Genomic DNA, 26,116 nt, shown 5'->3' on the forward strand with positions numbered 1-26,116 from the left:
CATCACTATCTCCTTGAAAATTTAACCAGTATCTACTTGAAACTGTGGAGCTCCTGGCTTGTGAATAAGAATTATGTTTGGAGAAACGTATATGCAAGATCCCAGAGCCATAGAACAGTGGAGAAAATAGGACTCTTACACATCATTAGACAGTGACCACTTTGAGGTCATTCTGTTATTCAACAAATATGAGTTGAGGGCTTACTCCATGCCTGGACCTCTGTACACCAGTCAAGACAGACAGGGTCCCTGCCCTTATGGAACTTATATTCTAATAGGGTAGACATCCAGCATACAAGTAAACAAATGAATAAATAATTACAGTCTATGATACATGCTGTGAAGGAAATGAGCAGTGAGAGGAGGAGATGGAGAGTAATTGGGTGAGGGGCAGCTTCTTTACATAGGGTGGTCAGGGAAGTTGTCTTTGACTTTGACATCTCCCACAGCATACTGTACTTCCTCCAAAGTGTTAGTGCTTCTTCTTGAGCACCTGGCACAGCGCCTGGCCCAGTGTAGATGCTCCTAAACCTTGATTGTATGAAAAGATTATGATGTTTTTCCTTTGTAGCCTCAGAGCCTCAAAACCTCTAGTAAGTGTATTAGTTACTTTTTGCTGCTGTAACAAATTACCACAAACTTAGTAACTTAAAACAGCACAGATTTATTATCTTACAGTTCTGAACGTCAGACATCCTCAAGGTGTCAGCAAGACTGTGTTCCTTCTACAGGCTCTAGGGGAGAATCTGCTTTCTTGCCTTTTCTATCTTCTAGATTCCTTGCCTTGTGACCTTGTCCTCTATTTTCAAAGCCAGCAGCATAGCATCTTCCAGTGTCTCTCTCTCTCTCATTCTGACCTTCCTGCCTCTCTTGTAATTACATTGGCCTACTCATATAATCCTGGATAATCTTCCCATTTTAAGATCTTGACTTAATCAAATCTATGAAGTCCCTTTTCCCATATAAGATAACACATTCACACGTTCCAGGGATTAGGTCACCTTTGGGGTCCAGATTCAGCCTATCATAGTAAGCAATAAACGTCCATTTTATTCCCATGCCTGTTTTATTTTACAAATGAAAAACTTGCAGTTAAATGAATTGCCCCAAATCACACACTTGGATACAGCTTTAGATCCTGGTCACCCCGTCTAAGTACATTATCTTTGTTCTCTCTATATCTAGACTCTGTTCTTTATAGCACTCACCACACTTCACATTTCTTTGATTATTTGCTTTGTTATTACCAGAAGGGCAGGAAGACACATCACTTTTATTCACCAAGGTACAGTCACTGCACAGCTCGGTGCCTGACACATAGTGTGCACACCTCTAAAATTTTTTTAGATGAAAGAATGAATACTCTTTTGTATGCTTGGATAAATAGAACTCAAACTCCTATAAATTATACTGGTCAGCAGCTTCTGATAGGTTAAAAATACTTAGCTGTTTTTAAAGCATCAAAGAAAAAAGTGAACTTCAATGTTGGCATATAATTTGAGTCAATAAAGAAGGGACCCCAAAAGCAAAAATAAACAACTGGGACCTAATTAAACTTAAAAGCTTTTGCACAGCAAAGGAAACCATAAACAAAACAAGAAGACAACCTATGGACTGAGAGAAAATATTTGCAAACGATGCGACTGACAAGGGCTTAATTTCCAAAATACACAAACAACTTATACAGCTCAGTATCAAAAAAACAAAACAAAACGAAACAAAACCCAAACAACCCAATCAAAAAATGGGCAGAATACCTAAATAGACATTACTCCAAAGAAGACATACAGATGGCCAACAGGCACATGAAAAGATGCTCAATGTCACTAATTATTAGAGAAATGCAAATCAAAGCTATAATGAGGTATCACCTCACACCAGTCAGAATGGCCATCATCAAAAAGTCTACAAATAATAAATGCTGGAGAAGGTGTGGAGAAAAGGGAACCCTCCTACACTGTTGGTGGGAATATAAATTGGTGCAGCCACTATGGAGAATAGAATGGAGTTTTCCTTAAAACCTAAAAATGACTCTGCAGTGCCAATCCTGGGCATATATCCAGAGAAATTTCCAATTCAAAAAGATACATGCACCCCGATGTTCATAGCAGCACTATTTACAGTAGCCAAGACATGGAAACAACCTAAATGTCTATTGACAGATGAATGGATAAAGAAGATGTGATACATATATACAATGGAATATTACTCAGCCATAAAAAAGAATGAAATAATGCCATTGCAGCAACATGGATGGACCTAGAGATTATCATACTAAGTGAAGTCAGACAGAGAAAGCCAAATATCATATTTAACTTATATGTGGAATCTGAAATATGATACAACTGAACATATTTACAAAACAGAAATAGACTCACAGACATAGAAAACAAACTTACAGTTACCAAAGGAAAAAGAGGGGGAAGGATAAATTGTGAATTTGGGATTAACAGATATACACTACTATATATAAAAATAGATAAACAACAAGGACCTACTGTATAACAGGGAACTATATTCAATATCTTGTAATAAACTATAATGGAAAAGGATCTGAAAAAGAATAAATATATAAATGTACATTCTTCCTGTACAACTGAAACATTATAAATCAACTGTACTTCAATAAAAAATAACGAAGGGACCCATACCTGGCATTATATTTTCCCATCCACTAGTGTTGAACTTTGCTTTCTGGCGTACTGCAACACTGTGTGCATTTGAGTGTGGTATTCTGTATTTACGACTCCATATACAGTGCTTTATCTGTTGACATATTAACATCAAGAGTCTTTTGGGAGAGTTCCTGAGTGGCTCAATTCATAATTCCAATTCATGATTAGAGGAAGAAGAAAGGCAAAAAACCTAACTGCATGCTTTATTACTGCATCAGCTTTTCTCTGTTAGGCCTTAAAGAAGTAACAAAGGAGAAATAAAATCCCAGTTCTTACTGAACTATGCAAGTAGCACATTTACGGGTTCACTTAGCAAGTTGTATGGCATTTAAATAAAAACAAAAAATTTTTAAAATATAGGTCATCTCCAACACAAAATGAGTTCTTAGAAGTCTTAAAGAACCTTATGCTAAACAACTATATGAAGGAAAGCTAAGCAAACACAACTCCTCCTGTTATCATGGAAGACAAGTTATATTTACACTATGAAGATACTTTGCTTCACATTGTCCATCTTGCCTAATGAAGACACTGGTCAAACATGTTTTACATCTGACATCCGTTTCTCTTAGGAAATAATATACCTGTCATTCAAGGGGTTATTGAAACAATGAAAAAATATGAAGCCAAAGGGAGATGTCTTTACTTTTTTTTTAAGTGTCTTAATTTTTTTTTAATTAATTTAATTTTTATTTTTGGCTGTGTTGGGTCTTCGTTGCTGTGCACGGGCTTTCTCTAGTTGTGGCAAGTGAGGGCTACTCTTTGTTGTGGTGCGCAGGCTTCTCATTGTCGTGGCTTCTCTTGTTGCAGAGCATGGGCTCTAGGCATGCGGGCTTCAGTAGTTGTGGCATGCAGCCTCAGTAGTTGTGATGCGCGGGCTCTAGAGTACAGGCTCTGTAGTTGTGGCACATGGGCTTAGCTGCTCCGTGGCATGTGGGATCTTCCCGGACCAGGGCTCAAACCTGTGTCCCCTGCATTGGCAGGTGGATTGTTAACCACTGCACCACCAGCAAAGTCCCAAGATGTCTTTACTTTTAGTATTGCTTTTAAGATCCCAGATTCTTACCCCGACTTGTATTTACTTTGATTCTAGTGGCCAAGGATGTCAATATTCTTTTTGATGAATTGGAAGCTGTCAACAGTCCTTGCAAAGATGATGATTCTCTCCTTCACCCTGGAAACCTGACCAGTACTTCAGATGATGCTAGCAGATTGGAAGCAGCGGGAGAGGTAAGAGTGTGCGATTTCTTAAAAACACGATTCTTGATCCAGGCAGGAACCTGAGAAGCATATTCCAGTAGATTGTTTAAAGTCATCATCTCATTGAACTGTGGGTTCCTGAGGAAAAAAAGGACCAGGTCTTGTAATTCTGTGATGTCCTCTAGGAGTCGAGCACATTTCAGGGATCCGAAATCTACTTACTCTCAAAACAAACTTTCAGTGGGTCATGCACTTACCTTATACCTAAAGGCATTTTGTTTTTATAGAGAAGATTCTTAAAACCACCCATCATTTTAAAATGATCTACAATTCTGGGTGTCGCTAACTAGTAAAAGGTTAGCTTTACAAGGATGTTGAAATCTTGTAAAATTGAAATGAAATCAATTTCTGTTGAAATCTCCCAGCACGTAGAACAGTGACACAGAGTGGACCAGATCTCAGTAGGTGTTGTGTTGTCTGAAGCCTCTCTGAGTTTCCATTTGCCTCTGTAATCTGGAAACTCATTGCAATTGTAAATAGACCCATCTGTTCATGTGTCATTTTGGGGGGGGGGAAAAGTATTTTGTTAAAGGCATTCACTGTTGCTCAGCTGTGTCTCAGTGGAGTTTAATATCTCCTTTGTATATGCACTAGGTTTAGGTGATAGGAACAGAGATCAGAGTCACTAATTTATTGTGTATTCTTAAAGTTTTTATTATTCTAGAGGCTGTTAACTAGTGAAAGGATAACACCTTTGACCAGGGAAAATTGTTTACTTCTACCAAGCTTCCCTGTCCTCTCTATAAATACCATATGCTACTTATCTATGTATGGGGTTTTTTTGTTTTTGTTTTTGTTTTTTGTAAGAAAAAACTCATTCTATCATCATCTCTTCACACAGAAACTTTGGATGCCATAATGTGGCATAAAGGAAGGCCTTGAAAGGCACCTCAAAAAGCAGCTAGTGTAATCCCCTTAATTTATAGATGATGAAACAGTCTTGGTAGGTTAGGGCTTTGCTAACCCTCCTCTTGAAGCCTTGGCTGGTTTTGCAGTTAGATGCTAATGTGTTAAATCTACAGGATAGCTCCCTTCCCTGGCAGATGATTGTTAAGAAAGTGTTTATTTGGGTAGAGTTCTGAGTACCTCTTAAGGCAGAAGCCAAAAATAGTCAGTGAGGATTGGTCATCAATTATAAATACCTACACCAGGTATGAGACATGTTATTTCCATCACTCCTGACTGAGATTTTTCCTTTTGGATGAGGTTGCATGCATGTCACTTGTGCATGAATATGGATTCTAGCAATGGCCTTGGAGGTCTGGCATGTGTTCCTTCTTCATACTACTATTTAGAAACTGATGTGTACTGTGTCCTCTAATTTTTTTTGTGTTTATGCATACAGTTGACCCTTGAATGATGTGGGTTTGAACTGTGTGGGTCCACCTATACATGAATGTTTTTCAGTAGTAGACACTACATTACCACATGGTATATGGTTGGTTGAATCCATGATGCCAAGGAACTGTGGATATGGAGGCCCCACTATGACTGTAAGTTACAAGTGGATTCAACCCCGTTGTTGTTCACAACTGTATACACAAATATCACAAGAAAAATATTTTTCTTATTGTGGGCAAAAAATTTGAGAAACCCTGAACTAAAGTATTACTAAAACCATCAAACCACTTGTGGTCCCGTCCTTCTCTCCTACCAGATGGACTGTCTTCCTGAATTTTTGTGTTTTTTATTCTCTTTCTCTAAAAATCGTTTTACCATGCATACATAAGTAGCCTTAACAACTTATTTTACATTGATTTTATTTTGTGCTCTATAAAAAGTGGTATCATGCAGTATAAAGTCTTTTGTGACTTGCTTTTTTCTGTCAATATTGTTCTTAAGATTTTTGCTTACTATTAGATGCATCAGTAGTTCGTTTTCTCTGCTGTATAATATTCCACTGTATCACTGTTCTACAGTTTATTTATCTATTTGCCTGTTCATTGATTTGCATTGATTCCTATGTTTCAATTTTTTTCTCTTATGAATAATGCTGCTGTGAACATTCATATACATGTTTCCTAGTTGCTTTACCAGGAATTTCTGTAGGGATATATGTTATGTAAATGTTCAATTTTACAAGATGATGCTAGTGTGTTTTCCAGAGTAAATATATCAATTTTCACTCTCACTTGTAGAATGTGAGAATTCTCAGTTGCTCCACATCCTTGCCAACATTTGGTATTGTTAGGTGTCTTAAGTTTTGCCCATTTGACTGCTTTTTCCGATTTTTATTTTGTTTCCTCTTGTTTACATTTTTCATTAATAAAAGTGTAATTTTGATAAAACACAAGGAAATGCATTTAGTTTTAATTGTTCTTTAATATTACTCACCCAAGGCTCAGGGTTTTTTTTGTTTTTTGTTTTTTAATTAATTATTTATTTATTTATTTATTTTTGGCTGTGTTGGGTCTTCGTTTCTGCGCGAAGGCTTTCTCTAGTTGCGGCAAGCGGGGGCCACTCTTCATCGTGGTGCACGGGCCTCTCACTATCGCAGCCTCTCTTGTTGCGGCAAACAGGCTCCAGATGCGCAGGCTCAGTAATTGTGGCTCACGGGCCCAGTTGCTCCGCGGCATGTGGGATCCTCCCAGACCAGGGCTCGAACCCGTGTCCCCTGCACCGGCAGGCAGACTCTCAACCACTGTGCCACCAGGGAAGCCCCAAGGCTCAGTTTTGAGTGTCTTAAACTGGTCCCTTTCTCTTTGTGTGCAGACAGTACCAGAAAAAAACAAATCAAATGGACTTTACTTCAGAGATGGAAAGTGTCGAATTGACTACATTCTTGTGTACAGAAAATCCAACCCCCAGATGGAAAAGAGAGAAATATTTGAAAGAAATATTAGAGCAGAAGGATTACAAATGGAGAAAGAGGTAAATAGTTTGCTTGGATGAGAAAAAATATAAATATACATCTATTCATATTGGGAGACAATTAAAAAATAAGCAGTTAGTCATTATGTTAACTGAATGTTTCATTTGCTGAGGGTTTGCCAATCTGCAGTGTGTGGAGAATGTTCTAGCAATTCGATTTTCGCAGCACAGTTTGCCTTTGAGAGCATTTTAATGCCAAAAGATTCCATAAAAATCAAAATATTCAAATTAAATGGATTGTTTCAGAGTGTTATAGTTTACCTGACTTCCTGCATCTACTGCTTCTCGATGTTAATGGCGGGTTCTATTTGCATAGATTAAAGAATACTTCGGATAAAATGCAATCACCCCACCATAGAGGCTCTTTTTACATTTCAGGAAACGTAATGGGTTTGGGTATCCTCACACGCAGCAGAAGAGACTGGCTGATTTGGCCAAAAACAGCTGGGACTTACAAAGTGATTCTGTTTTTAAAAGACATTCAGGTTGGTTTTATCAAGTTCCCAAACTCAAGGATTACCTTATCAGTGTTTACTCTTCCCCTTCTCTCCTCTGCGGGGGAAGTTTGAGGATGGTACAAGAGGCCCAGCCAAGCCTCTGATAATAATCCACAGTGGGATTATTGTGTACCCAGAAACGCTGTGCACATTTCTAGAACTTGGCCCTGTTAGCTGGATTATGTAACTCTTCTCGGATTTTCCCTGAACACTGAGCACAGCTTCTGGAGCTTTTCCTAGTCCAGAAGAACATGTTGCCAATTCAAAGTGTTTGCTTCTGATTCTGCTTTTCAAGGCTAAAGGATAGATCTTTGAAGTCAGACATCCATGTTTTTCTTTATTCGGTGAAGGTTGCATGCTAATCTTGGGACACTTTAGATAAATAGGATTTTTCTAGGTCTGTTAGACCCGCCTCAACTCTGGAACATTTATAAAACAGAAGCAGTATTTTTCTGGAAGTCTCCAAAAAGAGAATTAGGAAAACAGTGAGATGAGTATAGCCTTAAGGGAACAGATTCTCATTCTCAGGAAACTGGAAGCAGATAGCTCAAAAGACTGCTTCAGTTGGAGTTTCCCCCAGAGCAACAAACAGAGTTAAATATGTTGTTTTTTCCACTTTTGTGGGGTTCCAGAAAATCTTTCCTATACCCACTGAACATGCCTTTGATAAATCTTGTTCTTTAAGTTTCTGTTGAGACAGTTGTGTATTCTTTTCTTAACATTGATAGTGCATTAATATTTTATCCCCAAAAATCTTTTCTTCATCTTTTATCCTAAGTTTCAGAATTTTTATGTAAAGAAATAAAAGGTCTGTTTTGCGACATGATCTGAAATAACAAAAGTCCTTTGTGTGATCCGTTCTGACTCTGTCAAAGTTTTGATTCCCATCAAAACTAGGTAGCTTTCTTCAATTAATGAAAGATTTATATTTTGAGCTTCATAACTATTCTCTCCATTCCTGGGGCTTCTTTTGTGTAGGTCTTTTCAATGTCATTTTGTGGCTTATGAGTTAAAACTCAAAAAGCCTAATACTTTTCCAAATAAAATACATTACTAAAGAAATGACAAATCTCCTGTATGTCTCCTAAAAATCATCTGTACTACAGTATTCAGCTGCCAGAATTGGAGCAGGTAGCTGAGGAGGGTTATTCTGTCTTTTAGTGTGCAGTTGGTGCTGTGTAGTCCAGAGTTGACCATAGTGTGTTAGATGTTCAGCTCATATGATTTTAGTGGTATACAAGATAATTTTGTTTGGTTCTAATTTAAAACAAATTTTAATACCTAGGTATTTATTTTAATGTTTACTGGAAAAAATAGCAGTTGGGAAAAGGGCAATATCACCATATGGCAAAACTTCATAAAAACGTATCTAAGCATCTCTTTCTCTCCCTTCCCCCCAAAAGTTCTTCTCTTGGTGGCAGCTTCCCTACAGTCCTCTATCCACTACCAACAGCTTGGTTTTCCTTTTTCTGGAAACTTCTTCCTAAGCAGCTTTTCCCTGTGGCCCAAACTCTGCATAAGTAGCACAGTTTGACTCTAACTCCGTCTCTGAGCTCTGCTTTGCGTCCTCACAGCCTCAACCAGCTCAGCAAGAAGCGGGGGGTCTCTGCACATCCTTCCTTGCTTAGAAGTAGCAGGAAATTATAGCTAAATTAATTTTCCCTGTCACAACTAATTAAAATAAAATGTCCCTTGTATGAACAGTAAATCTGTATCTCCATTGTATTATTAGATTTAAAACCCATCAGAAGCCACTTTTATTTAAATCTAGTGTTTTCATAAACAGTTGCAGTAGAAAGGCAACAATTTTAATAGCTATTTCAGCTTCCAGAAGTTACTTCCACCTTTTATACATAAAACAAAGAACATAGTTCAAGGTGGAAAAGAATAAAGAAAACCCAGGGGGCTTCCTGTGAATCCACATACACCTGATGCATAATCAGTGATGAACACTAAGTACGTTGTATGAATTATTAGTATCGTCTTCATTAGCTGTGTGTCATGATGTCCAACAGTTATGGAAAATGTTTCACAGACTTAGAAGCTTTCTTTTCCAAATCGGTGAAGACAGGCTCTGTAGTTGAACAGTTTAATAGAAAGAGAATCTTTATCTCTTTTAACATTGAAAGTCAAGAAACACAGCCAGGAAAATCTTTAATTCATGATAAAAGTGAGGATGTAGTCAAATTTCATCTTTCGTGGAAACTATGCCCCCCACCTGATTAGTCAGCAGGTAAGTGCTTGTTTTGGCACCCTGGGTCTTTACTATTCTGTAACTCATCTTTCATATTAGCCCAGAGAAAGCAATTCACAGCAAAGTTCCCAAATAAAGTATCAAATCCAAGTGATTTTCTTCTTAAGTGTCCGTCTATTTAAAGAGATTCCCTTCTTTAAAGGTAAACTCATATTTATAAATTCACATTTTGATGAATTTATAAATAAAAAATAATATTTTTTCATTTTAAATTTTATGTCCATCATTGACTCTTTGGTACCTATTTTTAAATCATTATCAATAAGAGGTTTATATCTTCCTTCATATAAAGGGTCAGGTCATGGATGACTTTGGAATTATTTGGGATGTATGAGTACCAGTTAGATTAATGGATCACCCTTCCTCTTTAGAATCACACAGAACATGGGGGAAAACTCATATCATCAGTTGTTTACCAAATAACTGTATTTATATAAATCATACCATCTTGATGATAGTTAATTCATTCAACACATATTTATTACATACTTACTCTCTGCCAGGCACTGCCTTAAGCACTAAGAACTCAGCAGTGAATAAAATAGACAAAAAATTCCTGCCCTGTTGGAACTTAAGAACAAAATAAATGAGGAAATCTGTGTTGAAGAACAATAAATGCTAAGGAGAAAAAAGTAAAGCAGGAAGTGTCGAGAGGGGCTTGCAATTTTATGAAAGTTGGTAAAGGCGGGCCTCTTTCCCAGGGAACAAGAAGAGCATGTGCAAAGGCCCTGAGTCAGGAGCACGCCTGGTGTGTTTATGGGACAGTGAAGAGGCCAGTATGACAGGAGTTGACTGAGCAGAGTAGAGAATAGTGAGAAATTATATCAGAGAGGCAACAGAAGCCAGATGACATCAGGTCTTAGTGGTCACTGGGCAACTTTAGTTTTTCTCTGCATGACATGGGAAATCACTGGACAGTTTTGAGCTGAGGCATGATAAGATCTGGTTTCTGTTTTATTAGGGTCATTGGGGTTTCCTGGTGATAGTAGACTGTGGGAAGTGGGGAGGTGGTGAGGGCAGAAGCAGAGAGGTCAGTTAGGAGATTTGTCACAAGAATCCAAGAGAGAGGTGATGGTGGCGTGGCCAAGTGCACAGCAGAGGAGATGCTGAGAAGAGTAGTAAGTAGAGCCGATGGAAACTGAAGACAGATTGAATGAGTGATGTGAAGGAGGAGTCACAGGCCATTCATCTGTCATACACTGTACATTTAAAGAGTTGGAAGAGAGACTTCCCTGGTGGTCCAGTGGTTACAAACCCGCCCTTCCAGTGCAGGGGGCGTGACTTCCATCCCTGATCGGGGAACTAAGATCCCACATGCTGCATGACACGACCAAAAACAGAAAAATAAAGAGTTGGAAGAACTGCCATTTACAGGGCAGCAGAGTTCCCTCTGCTGGGTTCCCTTGTAGACGTGTTAAGTTTGAGCTGTCCCGGTGGTGGAGATGTTGAGTAGGAGGGAAGAGTCTGGAAGACAGGCAGAGATCTGGGCTGGAAAACCTAGATGGTGTGGTGCCTGGAGGGAAGTGTTTCAGGAGGGAAGGAGCAGTTGTGTCAGATGCTGCTGATGGACAGGGTGAGTAAGATGAAGACTGAAAGTTAGTCACTGAATTTAGCAATGTGGAGGGTTCTGGGGAGCTGGGCAAGAGAAGTTTCCTCAGAGAGGTGGAAGTGAAATCATGACTAAATGTGTTCGAGAAAGAATGGGAGGAGAAAATGTGGAGACAGCAGATAGAAATAGCCCTTTCACGGAGTTTCACTGTAAAGGAAAAGAGGGAAATGGAGTGATAACTGGTGTAAGACTTTGGGTCAAGAAAGCGTTCTTTTTATTTAAGATGGGAGAAATAACTGCATGATTTCATGCTAATAGAAATAATTTGAGAGGCAAACTTGATGGTTGGGGAAAAGTGAGGGAAGAATTTTTGGAGCAGCGTCCTCAAAGCAATAAAAAAAGCATGGCCACGAGTTCCTCCCATGCAGGGACCCACCTGCCTGCATCTATGTCCACAAATGCAGCCGTGCCCCTGCTGCTGAGGGTGTTCTGACTGTGCTCCTAGCTTAAGCCAACCCTTTGCTTTGGGCCTAACACCCCATCCTCTCAGTCCTACTCAAGGACATTGCCCCCTCCAAAGAGAAAATATAGTAAGCTTTAAATACAGAAATTCACAAAAGAGTGCAATGTGTCAAAATAGCCTGTTTGTGTTTTCACTTGTTTCTCAGAAGGATTGGAATATCTCACTGTAGTAAACACATGCATAGCACTCAGGGTTGGGAATCTTGGACATTTTTCTTTGAGATGATGACAAAAACTAGTATTATTAAATTCTCACTCTTGCCTTTGTGAATCACTTACTATTATCATCTCCATTTTATAGGTGAGACAATTGAGGCAAAGCAGTAACTTGCTCCAGGTGGCAAGACCAGTAAGAGATAAAGCCCAGATTAAAACTTGAGCCTACTTGCTCTTTACCCTTATATCATGTTGATTCCTGGTATTTAAAAATGAATCTCAGTAAAGAAGATGTGGCACATATATACAATGGAATATTACTCAGCCATAAAAAGAAGTGAAACTGAGTTATTTGTAATGAGGTGGATGGACCTAGAGTCTGTCATACAGAGTGAAGTAAGTCAGAAAGAGAAAAACAAATACCGTATGCTAACAACTATATATGGAATCTAAAAAAAATGGTTCTGATGAACCTAAGGGAGGACAGGAATAAAGACACAGATGTAGAGAATGGACTTGAGCACACGGGGAGGGGGAAGGGTAAGCTGGGACGAAGTGAGAGAGTAACACTGACATATATACACTGCCAAATGTAAAATAGATAGCTATTGGGAAGCAGCCGCATAGCACAGGGAGATCAGCTCATGCTTTGTGACCACCTAGAGGGGTGGAATAGGGAGGGTGGGAGGGAGACGCAGAGGGAGGAGATATGGGGATATACGTATGCATATAGCTAACTCATTTTGTTATACAGCAGAAACTAACACAACATTGTAAAGCAATTATACTCCAATAAAGATGTTAAAAAAGAAAAAGAATCTCAGGGTTGAAGAAGTTAGGACACAAGTGGAGTTATGAAAGGGAACCAGGAAAATTGGGGTGAGTAATGAAATTGGGTGCTATCTTGACTGTATTTCCTTGCACTTTGGCTGCCAGTAGCCATGGATTTGAATCTTGGTACAACTACTTATAAGCTGAGTGGTCTTGAGCAGTTTTTCAAACTTTTCTGGATCTCAGCTTCCATCTTTTTAATAATGAGGATAATAGTATTTACCATGAACTGTGTGAGGATTAAGTGAGCCCATGCAGGTGAATACACAGTACAGTGTAAATCTTTTTTATTTTACCTGTTTTACCTTCTATTCATGGCAAACAATTTATGACTGTGATATAAAAGTTCTTTGTAAAGTATTTTTAAAAGTGAGTCAAATTCAGGAAATACAGGAAATTAAAATGTTGTAGATGATACACAGATCTGGCAAAAATTGAGAGGGTGGCAGAAGCATGATTGCAGTCTGTTACCTGGCTAGTGATTGTGGTGGACAGACCCTAAAGTCTGTGATGCCTGCCTCCTGGTTGTCATGCCTTTGTGCAATTCCCTCCCCTTGAGTGCAGGTGAGACCTGTGACTTGCTTTTACCCAACAGAATATGGCGAATGTAGTGAGATGTTACTTCTGTGGTTATTTATATTATGGTATATAAAACCCTGTCTCAGCTGACTGGAATTAGAGAGACTCTCCTTTACTGACTTTGAAGATGTAAGCTCCCATATTATGAAACAGTCTATGAAGGGGGCCCCTATGCAAAGAAAGGGGGGGGGTGGCATTTAGGAGCTGAGAGTTGCTCCCAGCTGACAACTGGCCAGAGAACAGGGACCTCAGTCCTACAACCACAAGATGAGCTCTACCAACAACTGGCGGATCTTGAAAATAGATCTTTCCTCAGTCGAGCCTCTCTTGAGACTGCAGCCCTGGCCAAGACCTGTATTGCAGCCTGGTGAGACCCTGAAGCAGAGGACCCAGCTAAGCTGTGTCTGGATTCCTGACCTACAGAAACTGTAAACTCATTAATATGTGTTGTTTTAAGCCTATAAGTTTGTGGTAATTTGTTACCCAGCAACAGGTAACTAACACAGTGGTTAAGAGTCTGGTGTCAGACATTCTGAGTTCTCATTTGTTTTCATCATTAAAAGCTATGTGCTCCTGGGAAAGTTAGCTCATCTGCAAAATGAGGCTAATGATGAGATCTATTTCATGGGTTATTATGGTAATTAAATGAAATCATTCATACTAAGTGCTTATCTCTGTACCTGTCATATTGTAAGCAATTAATAAATCTATTACCATCATTATAGTTATCATAACAGCTAAACACAGTGTATTAACATTTTTACTTTTAAAATAGTTTTTCAAGGCAAAGCTTTTGGAAAATTTTTCATACAGTTTATAAATACCTTAAAATGTAACCATTAGGATAGCAACATCAACTGACTATATATTGCTAATAATGTATATGCATGAATGAGATTAATGATTACCTTCAGTGCTCTTGGAAGAACTTAGAATACCTTAGGTAACATGTTTAACATTGTCAACGTTCAGACATTTATCTGCCCAGAGGATTTGGTTTTAGATTCATCAGGGAATAAAATTATAGAGCAACCCAGAACTGAAAAACTGTACTTGATTGCCCATCCTAGTCTTGCTTTACACCTATTCAAGGGAAAACTATACAAAGATTCCCCATGGAAGGTGCTAATCTCACCTAGATTGTTCTCTGCCTTCACAGGCTTCCTGCCCATCCTACCCTTCCTATTTTCATCCCTGTTTATGTTCTGCAACCACTGTTACTATAGATGTTCTCTCTGGATCCAGAGCTCTGAGAATGAAGGGGAAAGGACCAGAGACTCCTCCCTTCTTTTATAGTTCAAACCATGATGAGTGTCTAAAATAAATCTGTCCGGACAAACTGAACTATCCAAATTCCTGTCCTCTAGTATTTTCTGGACCCTCAAAAGAGACTTAGACCTTACTCCACTTAATAATCTCCATTTCCTAATATGTCATATATATGTATTACCAAGGGTCTCAAGTTGGAGTTGAAGGGAAAGGAAAATTAAGGACAGTCCTAAGCAAAGAGTGAAGAAGGCAGATTTTCTTTTGAAAATCAAAGCCCTGGAAGTTCCTTGAGTATTTGTCTTAAGCTAACTGGGCTGCTATAACAAAATACCATAGGCTGGGTGGGTTGTAAATAACAAAAACTTATTTCTCACATTTCTAAAGGCTGGAAGTTCAAGATCAAGGCGCTGATGAGGACCCTGTTCCTGGTTCATAGACATCATCTTCTTGCTGTGTCTTCACATGGTGAAAGGAGGTAGAGAGCTCTCTGAGGTCTCTTTTTTAAAGGAGCTAATCCCATTTTTGAGGACTCCATGACCTAATGACCTCTCAAAGGCCCCACCTCCTAATACCATCACATGGGGGGTTAGAATTTCAACATATGAATTTTAAGGGGATACAATTCAGATCAGAGCAGAACTCCTTTCAGGAGTTCATTGTTGATCCGTACTGGCAGTGGACTTTTTAAAAAGTGGTGTCTGAGGTTGAATTTCTTTCCTAAACAGAAACAGAGCCTGAGGCAAGGATTCTTGCTAAAGTTGTTGATGGGTGGAGTGCTCTCAGGAGAAAGGGGAGTGAGGGAAGTAGAAGAGGTCAGAGGAGAAAAACTACACGGAGAGTGTAGTCTCTGATCCAAGCGGGAGCTCTGGGGCAGAGGGAGTACCACAGAGCTGGCTCACCTTTAAAGCAGAGGTCCCCCTGCCTATCAGTCATTGGCTGAGGCTGGGGGAGGTGATGGGAGGTGAGTGCTGCTCCTGCCTGGCACAGGGTAGTTCTTCAACACCCACAGCTGCTTGGCTTCTGGGCTGTCAACCATCAGAATTCATTACCACTGACACTGATATCTCTACTGATAGCAGAGGTGCTGCCACATCTGTGGGTTTAGATGGCCCACTTGGAGATTGCAGCAGTCAGGGAATTCACGGTGGTCTTGATGGAAGTGAAAAAAAGAGAGAGCAAGTACACAGGGGCATTTATTCTGCTTTAATTTGTTCAGTTTTCCCTCTAAGTTTAGGATACTCCATCTTAAAGGCAAGGATTCCATGTGGCTGGTATAGTCACTTTGAGGGCAGAGACGGTGTCTTATGTGTTTTTTACAGTAAGACCGAGCCCAGCGCTTAGCTTGTGGGATTTTGAGTTTGTCGCAAGAGATTGTAAATAGCTGATTTCCATGGCTGTGTCTGGGTAACATCAATCAATTTAGCTCTAGGATTTCTCAACCTCAGCACTGTTGATGTTTGGGGCTGGGTAATTCTTTGTTGTAGGAGGCTGTTCAATGTACTGTAGGATGTTTAGCAACATCCCTAGCCTCTATCCACTAGATCCCAGCAGTATTCCTCCCCCAACCTCACCAAGTTATGACAACCAAAAATGTCTCCAAGTATGGTCCTATGTCCCCAGGAGCAGGTGTATAAAATTTGTCCCTGGCTGAGAACTACTGAGTTAGACTCTTAGTGCAACAAACTGCATAAAGTTGTATCTATGAGATAGCTAGAGGAATTCAAGTCAGCTATTCCATCTTTCATCCACCTGGACCAGCTAACTTAAGCACTCTTAATATCAGACGCTTGAATCATGAAGATGCCTATGTCTTTGAGGAGAGAATAGGGTAAATTAAGATCGGCCTTTCAAACCAGACAACAGGGATTTAGATCCACTTGCTGCTTTCTCACTTACTGAGTAAATATCCAGGCAAGGTTCTTAGCCACTCTGTGTCTTAGCTTCTTCATTTATTAAACAGTATATAATCCTAACTAATGGGGCTACTATGTAGATAAAGTGAGCTAATACATTATAACACGCGTAGCAGATAGTCCAGCACATATTAGGTGGTTGTTGGTACTGATAAAGAAGGGAGTTGCTCCAGCCCCTGGTCACCCTGTGTTCTGATCTCAGGCATTCAACCCCATCCCCTCTTGGACTGAGGGTCCCTGGCTTGTGTCTAGGGAAACCTGAGGGGATCTGGTGGGTGGCAAGACATACCAATAGTAAGTCCCACATCATCACCAGGATTTGGTCCTTCTGGTGTCACCTACCATTGCCCTAGATCAGTCCGTCAGAATTAGAGCCTCATTCTTACTGGTCCCTCTTCTTAAGGTAGTTTCATCAAATGGTGGGAGCGAGGGGGCTCTCTCCTTCTCTCTCTCTCTGTCTGATTCTCTCTTTCTCTGTCTTTGTTTCTCTCTCCCTCTTTCTGTCTCTGTCTTCCTCTCCCCACCACTCCTCCTTATTCTCACTCTAATTTTTGAGACCAGTTTAAAGAGCTGAGGGTCTACTTATTTTTACCTCAACTGCTTTTGCTTGTTTAGGAAGACAGAGTTTAATCAAAACATTTCTGTTGCCAGGTCAAGATGACCAGTACAAAGTTATCCTGAACTGATTTACTCAAAGGATCATTCTAAATCAATACATATTTCATGTGACTCATGCATATTCCTTTGCTCAAGACAGAACAACGTTAAGGAAAAAATATACCCATTATATAAGGCACAGCTGAAGAACTCATGTCACATGATGAACTATTGTTACCAATCCCACGAGAAGAAAATTAATCTAAAAGATCTTCTCACTGGTCTAAAATGAACTTGTCTGATATAAAACACATTTTGCATTGTCATTTGTTACTTACCAAATGTGGGCATCGTAGAGTTGCAGCTGTGAAAGGAACTGAAAGTCTTTTCTTGACAGTGTTATTTTTGTTCCTGTTGTTCTGACTATGTGTTATGTTAAATTGCTGAAAACTACACAAAGTATATACTAGGGATATGACGTTAATTATTCATTAATGAGATGGAGTGATTTGAAAGCTTTGAAGCAGTCTGGAGAACCGTAAATCCATGGTCTCCTGCTTGTAATCCTTCCAAGTGGGAAACTTGAAAAAGGTGAACTGCGGGCTGGAGTTTATGAACCAAGCCTGATGTACTTCAGTTACAAAAGTGGTGCTGCAGCACCGTCCCTGGAGGCAGAGGCCAAGGCTCAACTCACTTCCTGTTGCGTCTTAGCCATATTTTAAGAGCGGTCGATGGCATCCGATGATTCCATTTCCAGATGGAGTCATTCTTCATTCATTCATCAAATATCTAATGAGCGTCATGTCTACCGTGAGGGAAGAGAAGCATTAAATGTGTCCAGTGCGATGAGTACTGTGGAGAAAATATGCAGGAATCCTGGGAGGGAGTCACTGTTTTGTTCAGGAGTTCAAGGCAAGTTCTCCAAGATAATGAGCAAACTAAGAGAGAAGTTGGCATGTGCATTCCTAAACCCAGCTCTCAAAAGCCCCTCAGAGTTTTCCCACTGTTGGGGCTGCTTTTACCTTGTGTTTCCCCGTGTGTGGAGTGGGATGAGGGTTGGAAGGATAAGTGGAGCCACTGAGGAGGGTGAGGGCGTGTCCTATAGAAGGAGGGAAACTGGCTGGATTTGGCTGGGGTGGGGGTGGGGAAGATGACAGGGTTGGCATCTCCACGACCTCTCCCGGGGCACAGAGCAGGGACAAATCAAGTGCCTGAGCAGTGTTGGGACCTTTACAGAGACCTGACCTGCTTGCAAACCCCTCCCTAACTTGTCCTTTGCTATTCATTAGTTTAGCTTCCACCCCTTTTGGTGCTACGTCTTTCATGGCCTTCCACACTTTTGTCTACACGTACATCAAGTTTCGTCTTTGAAGGTCTTCCCTCGTGCTTGTAACTGCTTGGCCCCTCTTCAGTTAGAGTTCTGCAGAGAACAAGCCACTCTGTGTCTTCCAAGAACGAAGGCTTTGATACAGAGGCTTACACCATCGATGAAAAGGGCAGGGAAGTCACCTCCAGCTGCTTCCTGAAGCATCGTAGCGGTGGTCCCAAGTGCTGGCCTGGAAGCCCCTAGGGGTCCCAAGAATGTCAGACTGTGACACAGATGATTCTCAAAAGACTTACCTGAAGCTGTCTCTAACTTACACAACTGTGTCTAGCTGCCTACCTGGAGGAAAATACAGCCTCTTCCACTTTCCAGATTTTATTTACCCCCTCGTTGTTAACTCTAACCCAGAGCCCCCCAGGGAAGGGGATTCTGGGAAATGCAGTCCCAGCTTCTCCTCAGCAATGCAGAGGAGACTTCAGAAAGAGGGGGGACGTAGATGCCAAGGTGACAGCAAACAGCATGGCACAGCCACTAGCCCTCCACCTACCAGGTTTGACTGGACACCTGTCCCTTCATCTAAGGCTATGTCAGCCCCTTCTCTGTCATACCCAAAGGGTTTACAGTTGTAAGTCATGAATCCTAATACTGTCCCTCAGGGTGATGGTGGAACAGCTTTTTCTGGTGTTTCACGTGGCCATAGCTGGATACCTTGCCCACAGACACAGTACCTTCCTCACACCCACACCTTTGCTCTGATGCTACCACTAGGCAATTCTTTGTTCACAGCAGAGCTGAATTCATTGAGACCAAATCTTTGAGAGTCAGACAGCAGCAGTCACAAGCCCACATAAGGAGACATCTATGGGTCTGTGCTGCAGGAGGAAGGGAGATGACAAAGGAAAGACAAGCTGAAAACTCCTCTCACAATTGAGAAAAGAGGAAGGTTCCCTCCACCATTTGCGGCTCCTGTGGTGTTAGAGTGTCAGTCATCATGCGTATAGACGTCTATCACATTCCGGGCTCTGCGCCAGGCAGAATCAAAAATGAAAGAGTGCTCCCGTTATCAATTGTTGCCTAACAAACCACTCCAGATCTTGTGGCTTAAAACAACAGTCGTTTATTTTATTCTCAAGTCTGCAGTTGGGCAGGGCTCTGCAGGACCAGCTCTTCTCTGCTGCATGAGCATCAGTAGGAGCAGTGCTCCCAGGGAGGCTGGCGGACCCCCTTTCAAGGTGACTCTCAGCTGAGAGCTCAGCCAGGCCTGGGGGCTGTCGGCTTGGTTTCTTTCCCTGTGGATCTCTGCACAGGCTTCTCTGAGGCTCCCCTGCCTCAGGCATCCTCGTGACGTGGTACCTATGTTCCAAGAGAATGAGACAGATGTGCAATTTTTAAACTGAAGTATAGTTGATTTGCAATATTGTGTTAGTTTCAGGTATACAGCAAAGTGATTCAGTTATATATTTTTCAGATTCTTTTCCATTATAGGTTATTACAAGATATTGAATATATAATAGTTCCCTGTTCTGTACAATAGGTCCTTGTTGCTTATCTATTTTATGTATAGTAGTTTGTATCTGTTAATCCCACACTCCTATATATCCCTTCCCCTCCACCCTTTCCCCTTTGGTAGCCATAGGTTTGTTTTCTATGACTATGAGTCTGTTTCTGTTTTATGTATAGAGTCATTTGTATTATTTTTTAGATTCCACATATAAGTGATATCATATAATATCTCTTTCTCTGCCTGACTTAACTTCACTTAGTGTGATATCCTCTAGGTCCATTCATGTTGCTGCACATGGTAATATTTCATTCCTTTTCATGGCTGAGTAATATTACATTGTATATATATACCACTTCTTCTTAAACCCATCAATAGATGTGCATTTTTATGACCTAGATCCAGAAGTGTTTATTCTGCTCTCCATTGGCAGAGGTGGGAACAAAGGGAGGGGACATAGATCCCACCTCTTGATGGAGAGAGGCAAAGTTCTGGAAGACATGAGGGATGAAAGCTGTTGTCAGGGCCGTCTTTGGAAAATACAGCCACGTTATACTCAGTGCGTCTGAGGAGCTCGTTGACTAGAGGTGAAGACAGGCGTGAAACAGATGATTAGGATACAGCCTGAAAAGTTCCTATGAAAACACGAAGGGAACTTCAGATTCTGCCCAGAGGTTTTAGGAAGATTAGAGGAAGTGACCTAGATCTTGAAGGATGAATTGACAGAGCAGCAAAATACAAGGGCATGGCGTTCAGACAGGAAGCAGTATGAGCAGAGGTGCGGTAACTTGTGATGGAGACATCACATCTCCTCTGGCAGCTCTGCTTCCCCAGTTGGAGTGGGAATCCCATGAGGACCACATGGGTTTCCCCACAGAGCCTTGCACTGTGCCTGGCTCCTCACTTCACCTCGACTTTCAAGCTGTTTATGCTCATTCAGCAATTTCCCATGAATGTAATTTACGTCAGATACAATTGTCCTCCTAGGCCTTGATGACTGGACTGATACTGGCCAGATAAGCATTTTTTAGTCACTTTTCCCCAAAATGGTCTAAACTAATATCATTTAGCTTCTTTGCAACCAAATCCGTTCCACTGTACTTCTGTTTAAGTAAAGTGTCATCTTGCTGCTGGATCTCTTTCAGGCCAACTGTTTTACTAAGCCAACCATACTGCTATCACCTGAAAACTCAACCAAGATCATGATGGTCTTCCAAGAAGATGGTATTTATTGCTCACTAGAGTTCTTTGTTTTTCATCTCCATTCTCCATTCTGACTTTTTCTACATAGGTTGGAATTAAAAAGAGCTTTATAGAGGCTGGGAGCAGATCAGGCAGAAGAATGAAACTAGTGCGCACAATTTTCCTTGACCTTAGCAGTCCAGTAGGCAGGAAAGAAAATGACACACGGTGAGACCTGGTGTCCATTAGTGTTTCAGAAATGTGTTATGTCTCCTCTCAGGGCCTCTCCTCTTCTGCAGTCTGTCGGTTCCTTGGTTTAGCCAGTATATTATTTTGGATTGCACAGCAGTAAATCACTTTGGCATTCACTTGAGGCTGCCTTGATTCAGTTTTTCAGACTCTAATAAGTGCCTGTGGGTCTTCTGAAATCTAGTCCTAAATTCGGTGACTCATGGATTACACTGTACACATTATGTCTGACGTGTCCACTCTTGCTTCTGATTGCCAGAAGGGCTCTCCCACCCTGCAGTTCTCTATACAAACTCCAGTCAAATGAAAAACCCCTAGTTTTGATTCTTTTTGTCACACAGTGCTTTATTTGGTTGGCAAAACAAAGATAGCAATTAGCAGGTAAGTACTGAAGTTTAATTTGTAGTTGTCCTTTTCTTCTTTTTCTATTTATACTTAGCAAAGCGATACCTTAATCTCTCTTTGAAATGAAGTCTCTTTAGGGAAAGACAGTTCTAAGTAAACCCTAAAATACTTGGAACTGAAACCTGCTTTCGAATGGGTCTAAATATTTTAAAATGTCACTGGAGAGTACATTGACTATGATGATTAATTGTCCCAACCACTCTTTTGACCATCATTTCATTCCCCTCATTACTTCTCTTTGATTCTATGGTCCATCATTATGACCACTCATTTACAAGCACCTCAATTCTCTTATCCCTTTGTTTCTTTGACTTATGTGCCTGGCAAAGCCTTGACCTTGATTAAACCCCACCTTCTTTGTGCCTGCACCTGAGCATGTTGAATGTTGCTAGAAAAACATGCTGACTGGTTCACTTTATGGCCACCATCTCAGATGAGGACCAGAGTAACAAAGAATGCCAGGTAGCCTAGTAGGTTTGCTTCCCCCCTCACCATAATGAGGAATTATCTTCATTTCTCCTTCCTGTCCTTCCTTTCTTGGCCTCCTCCTTTCATTCATTCATTTTTAAAAGTTTATTCATTCAGTAAATAGACAGTGCCTGGCACAGTTCCAGGCATTCAGAATACATCAGGGAACCAAACAAAGAGCCCCTTTCCTTGAGGTGCTCACCTTCTAATGAGTGAGACAGTGAACAATAAACATAAGTAAATAGCATAGTATGTTAGAAGGTGATATGGCAAAGGAAAGAGTAGAACAAAGTGTGAGAGTGCTGGGGGGTGAAGGGATATGCATTCTAAATAGGGTGTGATGTAGGGGGCTCACTGAAGATGACATCCGACCAAAGACTGAATAGTTGAGGGAGTTGGCCAGCTGTGATTCCCCACCATCTTCTTGCCCCTCCCCCCTCTCACCTCCTTTATCTGTATCTCCACCACCCACACACAGGCTCTGCTGATAACCTTGTCTATACTTTAATAGAGGATAGAATCAATCAGACAGGGTCTTCTGAGACCATCTCCACACTCACTCTCTGCCTTCCCACCATGACTACGCTTGAAGTGTCTGCCACTGTTCCCAGAGCCCCCCTGTTGTGTGCTGAATTCCCTCCCATTTCACCTTCTCAAGGACTTGGCTCCTGTGCTCGTCTCTCCTCTCTCCTGCATCATCAATTTTTGCTCTCTCTCAATTATTATAAATATGCTCCTGTAACTCATATCTTAAGAAAAATCCCTTGAGCCCCACATTCTCCTCCAATGACCACCTCGTTTCTCTTCTCCACTTCACGAAAGTCTTCTTCAAAGACTTGTCCAGCGTCGTTGTCTCCATATCCTCACCTACCATCATTCTCTCTCTTTTTTTAATTGAAGTATAGTTGATCTACGACATTGTGTTAGTTTCAGGTGTACAGCAAAGTGATTCAGTTATACATTGTTTCAGATTATATTCCATTACAGGTTATTACAAGGTATTGAATATAATTCCCTGTGCTGTATAGTTTGTCCTCATTGCTTATCTATTTTATGTATAGTAGTTTGTATCTGTTAATCCCATACTACTAATTTGTCCCTCCTTCCCCCCCTTTCCCCTTTGATAACCATAAGTTTGTTTTCTACATCTGTGAGTCTGTTTCTGTTTTGTAAATAAGTTCATTTGTATCATTTTTTTTTGGAGTCTACATATAAGTGATATCATATGATATTTGTCTTTGTCTGACTTACTTCACTTAGTATGATAATTTCTAGGCTCATCCATTTTGCTGCAAATGGCATTATTTCATTCTTTTTTATGGCTGAGTAATATTCCATTATAAATATATATACCACATCATCTTCCAGCAGTCATCTGTGGATGGGCCCAGTCTCTTTTCAAACTACTTGGTCTGGGCTTTCTCCCTCCGTAGACACTGATTTTATTAAGGTCAGCTTTAGCCAAATCCAGTGCTCATGCCACCTCTGTTATCTTACTGGCTTTGTCGACAGCATTTGTCCATATGGTGGATTGTTCCTTCCTTGAAAAACATTCTTTTCTTGACTTGGGGGACATCTCATGCTCTCCTGGATTTCTCCCTTCTTTACTGGCCCTTTCTCAATCTCATTCGCTCACCCTCCTCTTCCATTTGACCTCCAAATGTTAGTACATCCTAAGACCTGGTCCTGAGTGCCTTTCCTTCTATATCTCTATCTCCTTGTGATCCCATGAAGTTCCATGCAGAGCTTTTATATAACTTCTACAGTGCACTCAAGGCTTGCGCCAACAGGATTTACTACTTGATCTCAGGATAGCAGGGGAGGGGGAAGAGTTACCAGTTACTTGCAGTTACCAGGGACCCAGCATAACAGTAGCTTCATCCAGAAACCTTCCTCTGTGGAAGGGAATGGCAAATCACACACCAGTCTTCAAGGTTTCTAATCACAGCTCAATGGCCAGAGCTCATTATATGGCTCCAGATGAACACTGGACCAGGAAGCTCCGATGTCCATGTGCCCAGAGATACACTAATGGCTCCCACACAACATGGTTTCTTGCATTATATAATTTTATATGTAATTTATACCTATATATACTTATCTATATATAGATATCTAGCCATATCTATATCTATCTATCTATCCTAGCCCTATAAAGTAGGCAAAGGAGTTATATCAGCATTACACCAATGAGGAACTGATATGGGTTGAGGTATAATCTATCAGCTACATTTTTGTTATTAAAGATCATATGAGCCCCATTTCTTGACAGCTTTTTCACAACCTTTAGGTAAAAAGCAGTTTGTAAGCTACCACAACATGGTTTCATGCATTATATAATTTTATATGTAATTTATATCTATATATACTTATCTATATATAGATATCTGGCCATATCTATATCTATCTATCTATCTTAGCCCTATAAAGTAGGCAAAGGAGTTATATCAGCATTACACCAATGAGGAACTGATATGGGTTGAGGTATAATCTATCAGCTACATTTTTTGTTATTAAAGATCATATGAGCCCCATTTCTTGACAGCTTTTTCACAACCTTTAGGTAAAAAGCAGTTTGTAAGCTACCACTACATGTGCTGTTACTGCATCCTCTAATTTTGATCAGCATTCCACCAAGAGATAACTAGAATAGGCCTAGGAGGGATGTCATAACCTTTCCAAGTACATTAGAAAGTATTTCCAAAGTTAAATTGCTGCTTCACTGGCAGCAGACAACCTGCTCACTTGTCCTTTCTGGGTCACGCTTGTTTGATGGCTGTTAATCTCTGCAGCTTATTAAGGGCATAATGACACATGGGTTATTGACTGGGTCACAACTGTGAATACTTATCAGCGGGTCAATCATTTGTGATAATATAAAGTATAACTGTGATGATACAGTTGTCCCCAAGTTCAGCTTATCTAATACGCCACCTTGAAGGATGAGAGAAACGTTACGATGAGGACTTTTGTAGTTGGGTAGATCAGAACGGACATGGCTTACTTCTGAGGAGAGATTTAGTACTGCATGGAGGGAACATCCACAAAGGGAGCGTTTTCTCTCCTGTGCTCCCATAGGACATGAGACCGGCTTCTATTCATATTCATCACATGTCTTAGCCTTCTCTGTATCCCAACATAGTACCTAGGATGTAGTTAAGTTTATCTTTAGGTGTTTGTTGAATGACTTTATGAGTGGTTATGTTGTGAGGTAGATAAGACATTTGTTTTACATAATAGATGCACTGTGATACTAGGTATGTGTTGGAGGAAGGATATTCTGTATCAGTGTGTATTCATTAGCACTACTCATCAGGTATAATCCCTCTTCCTAGTGGCCTCATAGACAAATGGGTCCATATGACGACTTTTGTCCCATGAGCTAGGTGCAGAAGTGGTGTGTGTCCTTATGAAACCCTCTGAGCTCTGCCTTCCCTCTGGCACAGTGACCCATTGGCATAAATCCCTGAGTCACTGCAGTAAGCTGACCTGCAGTGGACGTGTAGCATAAACTGGAAGTAGGCCTTTATCATAGCACCAGGCAACAGAAATAATGTAATTTAAATTTTTTGGTAACAATATATGAAAAGTAAAAAACAGACGGAATTAATTTTAATGTTTTATTTCATCCAGTCGATCTAAATTATCATTTAAACATGTCATCAGTAGAGAAATTGATAAGATACTTTACATTCTTTTTTTTCAGACCTCTAAGTCTTCAAAATCTAGTGCATATTTTCCACAGATCTCGATTTGGACTAGCTATATTTTAAGTACTTAGTAGCTACCATATGGACAGTACAGGGCTACCATTTAAAGTCACTGATATTTAGAGTGTTTTGTTGCTGCAGCATAACTTAGCTTATCCTGACTGATAACACCAAACATGGATTTTCTTCAGATATCCCGATGCTGTGAGTTTCCTAGGTTTGATGCAGGAATCACCAGGGTTGATGCAGAGTAACGAAGAGCATGTTGCATCAGTGTTCACTTAATTGCAACACAGGGAACCTC

The 26,116-nt window shown here is 40.5% G+C and overlaps 1 protein-coding gene across 8 annotated transcripts in view; it reads left to right on the forward strand.

Moving 5' to 3' along the window:
- The window catches only part of ANO4 (anoctamin 4), a 460,570-nt gene that overhangs the window by 269,775 nt on the left and 164,679 nt on the right, over nt 1–26,116 (forward strand). For all 8 annotated transcript variants that reach the window (XM_082349613.1, XM_082349609.1, XM_082349612.1 and 5 more), the window contains 2 exons: nt 3,769–3,905; nt 6,648–6,806. In XM_082349613.1, the coding sequence (XP_082205739.1) occupies nt 3,769–3,905; nt 6,648–6,806 (296 nt within the window). The remainder of the gene's footprint in view (nt 1–3,768; nt 3,906–6,647; nt 6,807–26,116) is intronic.

This window comes from Balaenoptera borealis (assembly GCF_965194805.1).
Source record: "Balaenoptera borealis genome assembly, chromosome: 13".
Classification (NCBI taxonomy): domain Eukaryota; kingdom Metazoa; phylum Chordata; class Mammalia; order Artiodactyla; family Balaenopteridae; genus Balaenoptera; species Balaenoptera borealis.